The 15,430-nt window shown below is 37.0% G+C and overlaps 1 protein-coding gene across 11 annotated transcripts in view; it reads right to left on the bottom strand.

Annotated features, from left to right (window-relative positions):
* STXBP5L (syntaxin binding protein 5L) overlaps positions 1 to 15,430 on the bottom strand; it is a 201,006-nt gene that overhangs the window by 172,263 nt on the left and 13,313 nt on the right. For all 11 annotated transcript variants that reach the window (XM_065077508.1, XM_065077491.1, XM_065077554.1 and 8 more), the window contains exon 2: positions 9,922 to 10,019. In XM_065077508.1, coding sequence (XP_064933580.1) covers positions 9,922 to 10,019 — 98 coding nt within the window. The remainder of the gene's footprint in view (positions 1 to 9,921; positions 10,020 to 15,430) is intronic.

The raw sequence follows: 15,430 nt of genomic DNA, 5'->3' as shown, positions 1-15,430 counted from the left end.
TCCCAAACTAAGAAGGGGGAGACAGTTAATGCAATCCACACTTCCATCTAATGCATGACTCAGGGTTGCTATAATTACCTAAACCGCATGAACTACCACCTCATGCTATGCAAACCTTGGAAGCCCATATTGTGTATTGATAAGAATCATGGCTAAAAACATTGTGGTGAAACTAGTTCATCCAGCCACAGGAGATGACACATTCAGTATAGGGGGAACTGTGATTTACATATTAACAACAAGCTAACAAGCCACAGATCAGGCTGGCTGACCAATACCGGAGGTGAAGGATGTGCTGGAGGGCACATAGCCCCATCTCCTGATATGCCCAGCTTGGCACAGGTAGGGAATCCACCACCCTCAGGACCTTCAGCCCACCAGCCTCGCTGCGGTAACTGGACCAGACACCGGAGAATGCTGCGCTCCTGAACTACAAACCCCAGCACCCTCACCACAGGACTGAGGCCATACATCACCATACAAGTCTTGTCATCCATGCTGCAGAGCCATAAGAGTAGCTGGATCCCTCACCCTTTCTTTCTTCCTTTCTCTCTGCTCTGTCCTTCTCCTTTTTTTTTTCTATATCCCTATTTCTTTGTCTCTCCTTCTGTGATATCTTACTCTCTTTCTCTCTCTCTTATACCTTAGTTTTCCTTCTCTCTCTCTACCACTCTCTCCCTTTCCCTTTTGAACATATAAGAGTAACATTATCTTAAGGTCTGCTGTTGGATTCTTGTTAAGTTTCGTATTATAGCTACTAATGGTTGCCAATACATTGCTTGTAGAAGGACTCCTGCTGTTAAAGTATTGATAAGTTCTGTGATATCATAAAATACTTTTGCCAAGACACTATTCTCTGTAACTAGTATTCCAACACATACTTTTAGTAAAACTCATAATTGAATTGGACCCCTGGAGTGATTCTCTGCCATTCACTTCACTTTGCCATGCAGAATTAACCCAGAGTTAACTCACACCTGGTATCATCTGTTGAGCCAGGGCACGTGTTGCATTCAGAGTTAACTCATCACTCATCTTATCTGTTGGGATGGGACAACCCATCATTGTGGACTTATAAGTTTATTAATAGGCTTCACCAGAAGTCATGTTGTTGGCACCTTACCTAAGTCTGGCCTAGGAGCTGATGAAGAATACTGACTTATTTACCATCAGAGACAGGATCTTTAACATTGTTTAGATGCTTGCCTACACCAGAACTGATGCCGCATAATCTCCATGCTGCTGGGTGATAAGAATATGCCTTGACAATGATGGAGCGCATTTCTGGTTTGACTGGCCTAGGACACGTAGGCGTGAAGTCAAATGTGCTCATCTGAGCGCAGGGGGTTATGTAAGAGACTGGAGGTTAATGTTTCTAATCCTCTACACATCACAGGTGTCTGCTGTCCCTTATAAAACCTCTGCAAGGACTTAGGGTAGCCTTTCTATTCAGACAGGAATAGGAAGGACCAGCTCTTTTTGAAGCACTACCTCCCACATTCTGCAAACAATCCTGGCACTGAGGATAGTACTCATGTATGTGCTGCTTTGCAAGCTTATTGAGAAGGGCTATGAACTTATTGTTTCCAAAAGGGGATTGAGTGGGTTGGTAGAAATGTTCTTCTGTGGTGACAACATCTACATACAAATTTCAAAACTACCTTTGACCTCCTTCACACTAACACTAAAAAGGAATAGACTCCCAAAATTTCTAGGTAATTTCCTCTCTCTGCAGTCACTCTGAATGAGGAGATTGATGCTATACTTACATTCTTTGATGCCCCATAAGATCTGGCTGCATCAGCTATTCACTTTCTGATAGCTCTTAATCTGCAATCTCTTTTGGACAAGCTTGGTTTCTCCAGTGATGCTCTTTTATGATTCTTCCCCCTGTACTTGTGGGGCTTTGAATGCTACATCTGAAGCACTTGGGAAACACCTTGGTTCTTGACTTGAAAAGTTTCCTTAGAAAAATGTAATGTGGAGGCTGCTTTGCACAGGTCAGGAGAAAGGTGGAGATTGAAAAAATATTGCTTGTTTGCTGCCACAAGACAGATCAGGGCTGAAGAAGAGTAAAGTAAGGACTATGAGAATTGGAGCAAAACTGGGAAACAGCTAGGGAAAAGCTAGGGAAAGAGGGACGGAACTGGTCATGGATGAGAGAAAAGAACCTCATCAAAGAAACCAGATGAGGGAAAAGAAGCTCTTCAAGGAAAACTTTCCCTCCTCCTCTCCTGAATGAGGTCATAGTTTCTGTTTTCTCCATCTCTCCATTTTCAGACTTCAGGAAAAATTACACATTTGTCCTACACCTAAGCTTTTGGTTGAAATAGTGTCCAACTGTGTCTATACCATTTCATACTGAACCACCAACACATGGTACATGTTCCTTGCTGCAGAAGATCCTCACAACTGGACGTCTTTGGTTCCAGAAACTTCCAGAGGTCTTCTGTATTGGTATTCCCCAAGCAGAGACAATTATTCACAGTCACCGTAGTCTTTTTACCTCATAACACGCATTCAATCCTTCACAGCTACCTTTAGTGCATGGCCTCCCTCCATAAAGAACATATGTGAAAGAAAGGCACTTAACTTCAAGAAATCATCAAGAATTTTAATTGAATGAGTGCCTGTAGCTAGACAGACATAGGTCTCTTCTCACAACACAAAAAGAAGTTATTGGGAGAAGTACCATTTCTCTCTCCCATGAAAGTATGCACTAGATAAAAGGAAGAGAAAAGGGTCAAAACAAACAACTAATTATGCAGCATGGCTGTAAATTTCTATGTTTTAAGGATGTTTGCCAAATTTAGGTAATGGATATTTGTCTAAAAAAGATAATTAGCAGACTGGAAAGGAGGGAAAATTGCCATGCATTATTTCCCTTGCATGACAACACTTGTGTTGATGACAGAAGGTTTTGAAGAAAAAAGGGTAGGGAAAGCTTTAAAGCTCACACAGTCTAATTAGGACACATCATTTCTTTAAAATGGTTGACTATAAGCACTAATCATCTTTTCAATATCACAGTAAGGTGGGATTTTTTTCTTAAACTCAATGAAATTCTTGAAACAAACTTCCAGAAAGCTTTTTTTTTTTTTCAGACAGTGACCACCAGTACAGTCATCAGGTCCAATTAAAATGCTGCCAGATCCATCCACCTGTATGCCATTCTCATATGCATCTCCAAATATATGAACATCTATTTTTTCTTAGTAGATTTGCTTGCAGATGTCAGATTCCATTTTTACCTCCTGGATAAACATCAATTGAAAGTGAAGAAAGCTCAGTACATGTAACTGTAACATACATAACCTGCCTACTTAAAATGCATGAAAAAGGCTTGTGAGACCAATGGCCCCAAATTTATGCATATATGCAGAGACCTAATATGAACACATATATGACTGCACACATAACCAGATACATAGTAACAGCAGTATAGATATAAAATTCCACAAACTCTGGTTCTGTCAGATTTAATCATACAGGTGAATTTGATTATTTTTATAGCTTTTATGTTTTTTTTTCTTGTAGATTAACAATAAAATAATTTCTGTAATAACATATTTAGGTATCTACACACATAAAAATTACATTTATGTATCTGTTGACTCCCAGGGGCATTTTTAAAAGAACTTATATTAGGAGTACTGACTCTCAGTGAGATTTGTGTTCCTGGATCACTCAAGCGCTCTGGAAAAATCCAAAATATATTCCACAATTAGCTAAGGGTGAAATGCATCAATGATTCTTCCAAGTCAAATAACAGAACTTTGGTTTTATGATCTTGTCTGTGCTTCCCCCATTCCATCTGCCCAATAAATCACGTAAACAGCATAGAACACAGTTAGTTTATTTTAAGGATAAAGATCTACTTAAACCTTGTTTAGATTTAGAAGCAGCAGTTCCAAGGAGAGTAAATCTGTCACACATTATATTTGGATGTTATACCAACCTTCTTACAGACCAAAACCTCAAGTTATATTATCTTCTTTCTTTCAAAGTACATGCAACCTGATGTCAAACACTTTAACTATTGTAAAATTCCATGCCTCCTCAGAAATCTGCAGGCAATGATTTAATTAATGCTATTTGTTTACTTTGCCTGATTTTTTTCTAGAGCACACAAACAGCCTCAGTTTTAGCTCTTGGTAATACAGTCTCTCTGCATACATCAGCTGCTGAGGACCCATGCTATTCAATAGGGCTATCTTAGGTTTAAGTTTTACCTTTCACTTTACTGAGGATAGTAACTCTGGAATCAAATGTATTATTATTGGCTGTCTCACAGAAGAAAATAGATAATCTTACAAAATCACAGAATCATTTAGGTTGGAAAAGACCCTCAAGATCATTGAGTCCCACTGTTAACTTATCACTACCAAGTCTACCACTAAACTATGTCCCTAAGTGCTACCTCTACACATATTATATAATAAACACCTTCAGGGGTGGTGCTCAGCCACTTCCCTGGGCAGCCTGTTCCACTGCCTGACAACCCTTCCTGTGAAGAATTTTTTCCTAATATCCAATCTAAACCTCCTCTGGTGCAACTTGAGGCCATTTCCTCTTGTCCTATCACTTGTTATTGGAAAAAGAGACCAACACCTCCTTTCAGGTAGTTGTAGAGGGTGATAAGGTCTCCCCTCAGCCTCCTTTTTTCCAGGCTGAACAGCCCCAGTTCCCTCAGCTGCTCCTCATCAGACTTGTGCTCCAGACCCCTCACCAGCTTCATTGCCCTTCTCTGAACTCTCTCCAGCTCCTCAATGTCTTTCCTGTAGTGAGGGGCCCAAAACTGAACACAGGATTCAAGGCAGGGCCTCACCAGCTCCTAGTACAGGAGGACCGTCACTCCTCTAGTCCTGCTGGCCACACTGTTTCTGATACGAGCCAGGATGCTGTTGGCCTTTTTGGCCATCTTGAAGGCATGTTTTGTTTTGTTTTTGTTTGTTCCTATTAAGTATTGCTGTCCTGTGTTTGTTGTTCAAAAATCACCCTTGCTACCAAAGCATGGGAAGAAACACATAAACAGGCCAGAAAAATGATTCCAAACATGTTCCAAAAGCAGAATCTTTCTTCAGCAGAGCCTGTAGAATTTCTGTTATTTGAAAATGGCTTCACATGAAGATCTTTTAAACATAAGCAAAACATAGGCTATCTTCCATATCACTCAAAACTGATAGGCTATTTCTACCTTTTGTACCAAATTTCATTCACAATCACATTCTGCCATAGCTGGATTTCCGTGTTGCAATTTCACATAGTCAGACAAGTCAAGCTTACAACCTGTTCCTTACTGCCAAATTTCTATTTCTCCTCTATCTCCCTTTCCATCCAGTCCCAACAGTGCACTCCTTCCAGTTTCCTTATGCATCATTCTGATTAGCAACAGACAATTCAGTTCACTAATCTGGCAAAAAAGTAACGCAGCAAGAAAGAACTAGTATTTTGCCAGGATAGTGACTTGGATGGTTTATGAAAATATCTGATGAGCACCACAGTGAGACCAAGGAAAATGTCAGTACTGTGTAGCTAAGCAAAAGCTGGGGGCAGAGCAACACCTGCACTTTTTTGTGCTAGTGAGTCAGAATAATCTTCTTTGCTTATGTATGAAATGGCTACTATATTGTCTGATAACACTGGAATACAGCAAGATGTTACATCTATTAGAGGTCTTGCACGTGTTGTGGGTGGCTTACTTTTTCGCACACACAACAATGAGATGATTATTTGCATGCCCCATAACCTGCATCCATGAAAAAAAAGAATCCCATAAGTCTAAAGAATACATATTAACGACAACAATAGACAACACTAAAACATGCCCAGAGACATATCACTAATTTAAGCCTGTCTGATGATGGATAAGCTTTCGGTGGTGTGAAGGCCACTCTGGACAGAGTAAGCTGGGTTTTTTTTTCAGGGGATTTAAGACAAACTTTCCCTTATTTCTTAATATGCAGAGATGATAACAGCTATAGAAGAGTCTCTTTTGGAATTTCTTACAGCAGCTGACCACCAAATAATCATCAGCTCAATACAAAAATATGTAGATGTTCTATTTCGTATGTTTGAACTAGATGGCTTTACTGACCAAGCACATCCTTGATGTGGTAGAAAAAGTCCAAAGGAAAGGACTTGGTGACTCCAGAAAGCACCTATAATTAATTTTAACAAGCGTTTGTGAGCTGAATAAATGACAACATAGAAATATGCATCCCGAAAACTGAGAAAAACACACCACTTTGTCAGACCTGATACTGGAATAACTGCTAACAACACTGATTTTAATCTATTTATTCAGATCAAGAATGTGACAAACCCCCAGACTCCCCCATTTCCTCTGAACTGAGGAAGTTACTTAAATCTGACTGAGTCTTTTAATTTCTTGAATGGTGATATGGAACCTTCTCTGATAGTAACCAGAAGGCTGCACACTTCGTTACTTTGTGTGCAATGTCAGAAGGTTCTCCAGATTGGAACTAAAGAAGGATATGGAGACAATAAGGAAAGGAACTGAATTTCGTAGACCCCCTTCTTCTGAATGTGTTTGCTTAAAGTCCAGGTAGAGTGGTATCAAGCAATGATCTGAGCAATGATCAAAGGTACGGGAGCTCAGAACAAGCTTCAAAGAGGAAAACAATCCTCAGAGGGGAAATAAAATTTGCTGTGTTCAAGACAAAGAACAACCAGATGGCATAGCGATTGTTTCAAGAGTGGGCTTTTTGCCCTTTTTTTGCAGCTTTTGTTAATTTGTGTTGGTAATAGGAAGATAATCTTTCATTGGTGATTTGCAGTACACTCTCATTCTGTGGTTGGAGAATAGCTGTCCCTATGAAGATCCAGTATCCAGCAGTCATCACTGTAGGTAAAACCTACATTGTTTGTTGTTTGAAGTTCCTTGAGAATCCCACAGAGACTGCTATGCTCACTAGAGCATAGCAGCAGCAATTCCCACTGCTATAGAAGTTATAGCAGTTGCACCTAAAGCAGCCTGAAAAGAAATCTAGAAGACAAATGGACTCTCATACAAAAATGAACTCTCATTTATCTCTGTACTCTAATGGCAACTTATGAATAATATACTCTATTTCAGACCAATTTGGCATAGTCCGTTTTGGTCCTGCTGCTGGATCATTTGAAATGATCACCTGAAGGTGTGATGCTAAACATTAATTCAAAACACAGAGGTACATGCTTCATTTTTTTAGGATATGCTTGTCTTTTGAGACCTGTTACCTTGTGACCAATAGAAATACCAACACTTTTTGAATCCTTCAGAGAGACAGGAAAGCAACAATACCATTATGTGACTTACACTGGCCACAGGAAAACTTGTTCGCTGTCATTACACTAATACTAAACATAAATTCTGTCTTGCTATGCCATTGTGTTGCCCAGCACAACAGAGTCTGATCCAAACTAGGTGCTTTTCATGCTACCAATAAATAAACAAATAAGGAATTGGGTGCATTTCTCTGATGGTAGCCAAATAGTCTGTCCTTCCACTCCATCCACAGTGCTGTTTAGAAGCATCAATCAAACACATTGTGCGTGTGGACCAAACTCTCTTTCTGTTGTGCAGCTCTGTTAAAAAGTATTTTTACAGGATGCTGTGGAAGACAGTCATTAAAACCTATACTTTTTCAGTTTGATCAAAATATTCCATTATGAATTGTATTTTCAGATGTAATACTAAATCTGTTACATCTTGACTTGGATTTTATTACCCAATTTCAACAATTATAAACGGTTGTAGCAACACTGGCTTAAATGAGTGATGTTCCATGTGTGGTTCCAGGCCTTGTTTCACTGATTACTATCCAGCCCTGTGTACAAATGCAAAGTTATTAGTCCACAACTAGGCTTTTTATGTAACACGTTCTGTGAATCTTTGAGAGCCAAGTGGAGAAACCTAGCTAAAATGAATAAATAAGTAATTCCTTTCATGGTACCCTCTGTCTTCAAAGCACAGCTTCCATTAACTCAATGCTCAATTAAGCAAACCAGGACCTGTGTGTCTAAGCTGAAAAGAATTCATGTTATGATATGGTATGTCTTTAAAAAAGAAAAAAATCAAATTCCCTGGTAATCTTGATGCTTTTGTTTGATTCAGATGCTAGAACTGGTAGGAAATTTTCCTCAATGAGGTAGGGGTTTGCTAGCAAAACTGGAGAAGAGATATTAAAGGGAAGGGTGCTTTGAAAAATACTCCTCTCCCTTCTTCCTCTCTCCCTTTACAGTCCATTAACATAGAATATAACCATAGAGTTTTACTTAAGGTTGGGGATATAGCTAATTTTCCACACCTGTGGCAGAGGACATGCAGGTTTAACTTAATTCTACACAAACTGGTATTAATTCAGGTTCTATACTTGCATTTTTCTTAAAGGAGGGATTTGTAAAGGTATAGGATGCCTAGTCAGTAACAGCACTACTCCTACAAAAGCCAGGTTGCTGAGATGGAAAGAAGAGGTGGGCTCGTGAGTCAGCCTTCTGCAAGGTCTTCTTCCCACATCTACATTACCCCTGAAATTCCTGGTACACCCACACACACAAGATATCAATGAAGTTTCTGGAGAGAAAGCTCCAGCTTCCTAACCTTGCACACCTCCCAAAGGAGGAAAGCATGACCACTAGCCTTGCACTTTCCTAGAAGTGCACAAATTCAAGGGGATTTTCCTCTTTGTAACCAACCAGAATATATTCAATTTTCATCGTATAGGTAAATACTAAGAGTAGAACTACCAAAGCAAAGCTTGTTGCATAACTAGATGTTAAGTCTTATGAAAAGTTCTGGATCAAATAGAAAATAAGGCTTGTGAAAATGCAACTGTTCAGAACAAGTGCACCCAAAAATGGAGGAAACAAAGTTTTAGTCATGTTATGTGAAGCACAGACTGCTTCTCCAGGAGGAGATTTTTCTTTACTTTGTAATCTGCCTCTGGGTTCATTAGGTTTATAGTTACCTTGGGAACAATGACAGCAAAAGAACCAGAAAATATTAGATTGGTATTTTATACAGCACTGTCCCCACTTTAAACCAAGAATTTATTTAGCTACAAGAAGGTTGTAAAAATATTCATTTATTGCTTTCATATCCTGTAACTTTTAAATCTTCCTGTAATGTTCTTTCTTCTTTTTTTGTTCCTTACTTTATATGTATTTTCACCAAATTGGAACACATGTGAACCCTGACAAACTGGGAAAATTATGCAGAGAAACATTTTGAAATACATCACATTTAAATATCCTCAGATTTTTTTTAAATCAAAGTTTTCAGTTTTTTATTGTATTTATATTCAATTTATTCTGTGTAGACTTCTAACTCAAAATTCCTATTGTATAAAAAAAATACATTAAATGCTGGTACTTATGTGCTTTTATAATAAATGAAGAGAAATAGGTACTTTTAGAGTGTTTTACCTTCTCTTTCAGGAAGGGATGAATTCTGCCTTAAAATCACTTATTTTCCACCATTCATTTGGAAGAGTCTAAACAATATTTCATACGTAGTGAAGATGTCTACACTTGACTAGGTGCATTGCAACAACTAATTTATTTATTGCTAGCACAATATTCACAACTTGCTCGTTACCACTTTGTAGTCTACCTTTACATACTGAAAAGAGTCTACTTTACATGGTAAAAAACCAAGAAGTAATTCTGCTTTATATCAACCAATATATGCCCAAACCATAAACCAAAAATCCAATCAAAATTTTTTCTTTGGACACCATAAGGACCTAATGTTAATTCTTCAACAGCACATCCTTTTCCCATCCATCTAGTAAAGCAAAATGAAGTAGAACGTAACAACAGAGACTTTAACCTTACCTGAGTGCTTGCAGAAGATGATTCACATCACTGTATTACAAACACATAGAAATGGTGAAATTTTTGAATGAGAAAGGATACATTCGTATGGCTCCTGTTCTTGTTCCAATTGCCAGAATTTTCTGAACTGGGTCAAAAGCTAAGGCAGTGGGTAGATAAGGAAAACCATGGCGAACCGTCTGAAACAGAGCAAATGAGCAAAGTGATTGAACTGTAACCACAGATAACAGCACGTATGTGTTATATTTCATGTATAGGAAAAGAATCCATATTTTGCTATACGTTGTATTAATTGCAATATTTTTCAAGAAAAGTATTTTAAAAGATACAGTGTTTTGAATACAGAGGTGAATTTCACTTATGCCTATTTCTAGAGACACTCTAATCAGTAATATTTTAAATTATTTTATTATAACAAAGTTGATTGTGAAGTATATGTCAATATATAACCTGTATATATTGCTCATATGGTACATTGCAAGATAACCTCAATAAGCAAGGCAGCCAAACTGTAAACTGAAAAAAGAGACATATAATATGCTTTTAAAACACTGTTACAAATCACCTCAGCCTCAACAACAGCTTCAGCAGAAACAGGACATGTCCAGAGGAAGAGATCCAATAAACCAACAAACTGAATTGAGTCTATGAAGTAAAAATCCTTAATATCAATTTAAAGAACAAAGACACCAGAGAAGATGTTCTCAAAATGAGCAACTGAAGCACTTACCCTTTCTTAATCTTCATTTATAATACTATGCTTTTAATTCTAATTCTTCCAGAGATAACTTGGGGAATAAATGAACAGAGCATGCTGCAACACATCCTTGAGTTTGAAAACTGCCTCAAAGAATATTTTAAGTTATCTTAACCTGGAAGTTATGACCAATATGACCTACCTAATTTTTATGAGGAAGAATCTGATAAGGGAGAACACTAACATAACAAACAAATTGAAAATAACTACACACACAAATACACATAAAAATGAACTGTAATTCATTTTGTGTGTGAGACTGCTTACATAAAATTGGCTAACAAATAATATATTTAATAATATTAATAATAACAGCGATGTTTTACAATATTTCATATAATATGATATTTAACTCTAGGATTGACTCTTTTTTAGTACATGGTTGGGATTGAAGAGGAAGTACTTTGTATTGAATGAAATTTAACATTTAAAGATTTTTTTTTTTCTTCCTTGAAATTATCTTGTTCATGAACTGCCTGCTGAAGTATTCAGCAGTCCCTCTGGAACAGCTTCAACAAAAGGAACTCCTTAATTGCAGACCTGTTGAGTAAAAAGCAGCTGATGATTTCTACAGCTGTATCACTCCAATTTTCCATTACAGCTGAAACAATTGAACTGATATTCAAAAGTAGTTTGGGAACAACGAAAGGGAATGTTTTTCAGCAAATAACCTCTTCCTTAAAAGAAAACTTAATCACCTCATACCTTAATTATTGCTGATAACGGGTGCCTTCTTTTAAAATAATATCTATTTATTAGTTTCTAGACTGCAAAAATCCAGAAACATATGCTGTCAGTAAGATGTAGAAAAGTAACTCACTTTTTATGTTAACGTAGACATTTATCAAAGATGTCCACAACTCTGTTTCTGGTTTGTTTTGCTTTGTGTTGTTCTTTTTTTGTTTTGTTTTGTTTTGTTTTGTTTTTTAAACCATCTCGTCTTCCCAAGTGGTAGGATTACTCAAATTTAGTTGTGTTTGTTTGTTTGTTGGGTTGGGTTTTGTTGTTGATTGTTTGTTTGTTTGTTTGTCCTGACATCTAAGCTGGAACTAGACTTACATACTATAAAAATGATTTTACCTCTCGTGTCACCAAAGTGAGGAATTATGAACTGTAGTATTTTCTAGCGTGCTGAATGGTTGGCCTAACTGCACTAGTAATTCTCTATTATATGTGAGATTTATGTATTGTTGTGAATAAATGTTCTTCCTTATACAAAAAGCACCATGTTTCATCAATTATATTTTTAATTAATAAATTTTAGAAATAATCTCTGTAATAACATCCAAATTTCTAGCAGTTCCAGTCACAGGAAGTTTTTCTGATGTTTAGCTATGACTGGAGCTTTCAGTACTATTTTTTAGATCTAAGAATGCAAAGATCAGTATTTGTCAAGACTTATTTGCATTCTTGCCTTATGCATTTAGCATCCCCTTAGTATTTTCAGTAAATCTACAGTCAGCCTTTTCATCCGGAAATTTTAATTGGGTCCTGTTATTGAGACAGAACTATATTTCAGAAGCACAGTGATGTACATCTTTTCAGGATCATAATTCAGTCAAAATTCTTGAACTCTAGGATTGACTCAAAAGTGTTATTTCTATAATATTTTGCAGTCATTTTCTAAATTTGAGTATTTACACTATTCCAACTGGGAAGTTCTTGTGAATGCAAAATTCTGCAGAATAATATTTGCAGAATAATAATAAAAAAAATGTTGAAGTCTGCTGAATATCCAAGTAAATAACAATTGTCAAGTAAAATATTTATATTTATTAGGACTCCCAATAAAGGACAAAACCAGTTTTGAAGGAGATGCAAGCTATAATGAACACAGTTAAAACAGAAAAAGGTGTCTTTATGATTGAGATTTTGGCACAAATTAGAGCAGTGTCAGAAGTAATTCTGAAGATCAGGCCTATTCAACAGAAAAATAGGGACAAGCTGTAACACATCAGATCCCCAGACTCTTCTCCTTTGGTCCAACAACCCTTCTGTTTTCGAGGGCTGTGAGAAAAGTCAACATGAAAAGCTAGCACTTGAAGTAGATTTTTCAAGTACACACTGATAAAGCTAGTGTGAGCATACATGTAAGAATGAGTAACAACAGAACTAGGCCTGGGCTTCCTTACAGCATTTACTAAAACAGATGGAGAAGGGAAGGCCACAAAATTAACTTGATCGTAGGGTGACAAAAAGAATTATGCTCCTACTTAACCTGAGTTGTGTCCAGTGTGAACAGTATAGATCAAAACTATCAATGGTAAGCAGAAAAAGCAAAACAAAGTAGATATTTTTCCCAAAATTAAACTATCTCAATAGAGGACAAAAGCAGAAAAAAAAAATACTCTAAAACACCAGAAAGAAATTATTTCAAAGAAATTATTCAAAGAAATGTAGGACCTACCTATCCCAAATACCCTAAGAAAGGTGCCCCCCCCCCCAAAAAAAATAAAAAATTAAAAAAAAAAAAAAAGGAGGAAAAAAGCAGACAGCAGATGGAGCCAGGACTGCTTTTCTCCACATTCTCCAGCTTTCTTTTCTGTCTCCTTTCTTGGCATGCTGTCTCTAGAGGCAGTCTGTGCTCCCTAGAACATAAAGTTTATGTGCAATAAGTGAAACAATTTATTTGAAACAGAACAATTACAAATGCAGCTAAAAATGCAGCATATGTCTTTGTTCAGCTTTGTTATTCCTTTTAAATTCTGTTTTAAATCATTTTAAGCAGATATTCTTATGGTGAATTGCATGGATGTATCATTAAAGTGATCTTTACACAACCAGTTTACCTAAATGAATACAGGAAATTGATTATTTGAGCTTGCCAGTATTCTACCAATTAACATTTTACTATGCTGTACAGAACACAAAAATAATCTCTTCCTGCAGAAGATACCATGATATATTTCATTAGCTGAACAACGGAAATCACACTGGTAATAATACGTAATATCCAGTATAATTGTTCACATGGTGAATAATGCGATTTTTCAGTATGAGTTTTTTCTTAACTTTTGTTCTATGGTAGTTTATACTAGACTGTAAAGATACCATTTTTTCACAGTGATCTTTATATTCTCTAAATAGCTTCAGAAAATACAGCACTAAACTCAGTTTTAAAATGTGTCAAGTAACAGGGTTTATAGTCAAAACTGTTACTGTTAATTTGCACAAAGTTAAAATTTTTAACTTTTCTACTAATATTTTACAGATACTCTGTTTTGTGTAATATCTGACAGCAAAAATTATTTAAGTTCACAATTTTTGAGAAGATGTCTACTTGTTACAATCAAAGTATGTAGAATCTGCTTCCAAATTGTGATCAACACGCCACATTCAGAAGTCTCACTGAAGCAAATAATTGACTGGTTTACTGACTAGAGGATGAAGTGTTGACAGAAACCTGTATAACCTCTTACTTAGTTATGCAGGAAATAAAAAAATGCCAATGATTACAGCTTTCACCAAGGTTGCGGTTGTGAAAACACATGCTCATAAAGATGAACTGCCATGCATTATATTGCTATTAAGACCATGACATCCCTCCTTTGTAGGTTTCCATGCCTGGAATCTCTGATTGGTAGGACTGCTCCCTGCTCAGAAATGATCAAAAGAGGACAAGATATCAGTAGGCTTCCAACCTAAGAAAATTATCCAGGAGGGTTAAGGTTTTTGTTGGCTACATTTTCATTTTTCAAATTACTATTTTTTATAAAAATACCAGCTTAGCTAAAACTTTCCAAAATTTCAGTTGCAAGCCGTGGGATTCCATTTAGCTCTTAACCTACATTAGGAACCAGGACTTCTGAGCATGTTCGCAGGATATTCCAAAAACTACTTATGTTTTAATTAGATAACGATACCCACAGATAGTTCTTTTACTCTGCGTGAAGCTAGAAAGAGTTGTATGGAAAAGGCCATATGCAAAACGGACTCTGGAGCTGTGGACTGGGAAGGCTGACTGCTGCCCCTGGCAAGATGGTAAAATAAGGACTCAGCACGTGGGTAAAGATCATGGCAGAAGCCAGCAGAGTTTCTACAATGGGAAATCCTGTCTAACTAGTTTTCTCTAATTCTATGAAGCTATCAGCATGCATATAAATAAAGGGGATATGAATATATGTAAGTTTTCCAAAAGCCTTCCATAACATTCCATAGCAATATTATTAAAGAAATGATGTTGTCATAGAACTGAAGAAAAGCTTTTTTTGTGGTCTGAGAGCTGGTTAGATAACAGAAAACTAAGGACAGATTTTAATGTATTTTTACCATGAGGAAAATCCAAAAGTAGGGTACTCCGTGGATGAGTGCTTGGAACAACATTATTCTTCATCTTTAATTATCTACTATATAAATGATAGTGAACACTGACATCTCCAAGTTCATAGCTGATAGTAAGCTCCTTTGGATAGTGAAATTCAGCACCAATGGTAACCAACTCCTGAAAGACCTCATTAGCCTGAATAAGTGGGCAAGAAGGTGACAAATGAGCTTCAGTGAGGATAGATGTAAGATAAGGCATCTAGAGAAAAAAAAAAACAGATCTTAACAAGGCTTATACAATGATGAATTTGGAACTAGCATTTACAACTCAGGAAAATGATTTTGTGGGCATGGTTGGCATTCCTCTGAAGTCTTTGGTTTAATGTGCAGCAGCAACCCAAAAAGCCAAGTAGTATTGGACATTACCAGGAAGAATATAAAGAATAATAGAGAGGGCATAAATTTGCTGCTATAATAAAACCTCTGTGAGCCCATTACTGGACTACTGTATGCAGCTCTGTTCTCCGCATCTGTAGAAGCAGTCAAGTCAGAGCTGATACAGGGAAGGCA

Source organism: Columba livia, chromosome 1, assembly GCF_036013475.1.
Source record: "Columba livia isolate bColLiv1 breed racing homer chromosome 1, bColLiv1.pat.W.v2, whole genome shotgun sequence".
NCBI classification, from domain to species: domain Eukaryota; kingdom Metazoa; phylum Chordata; class Aves; order Columbiformes; family Columbidae; genus Columba; species Columba livia.
The sequence above is the reverse complement of the archived record's forward strand: the minus strand, read 5'-3'. Positions and strand labels throughout refer to the sequence as shown.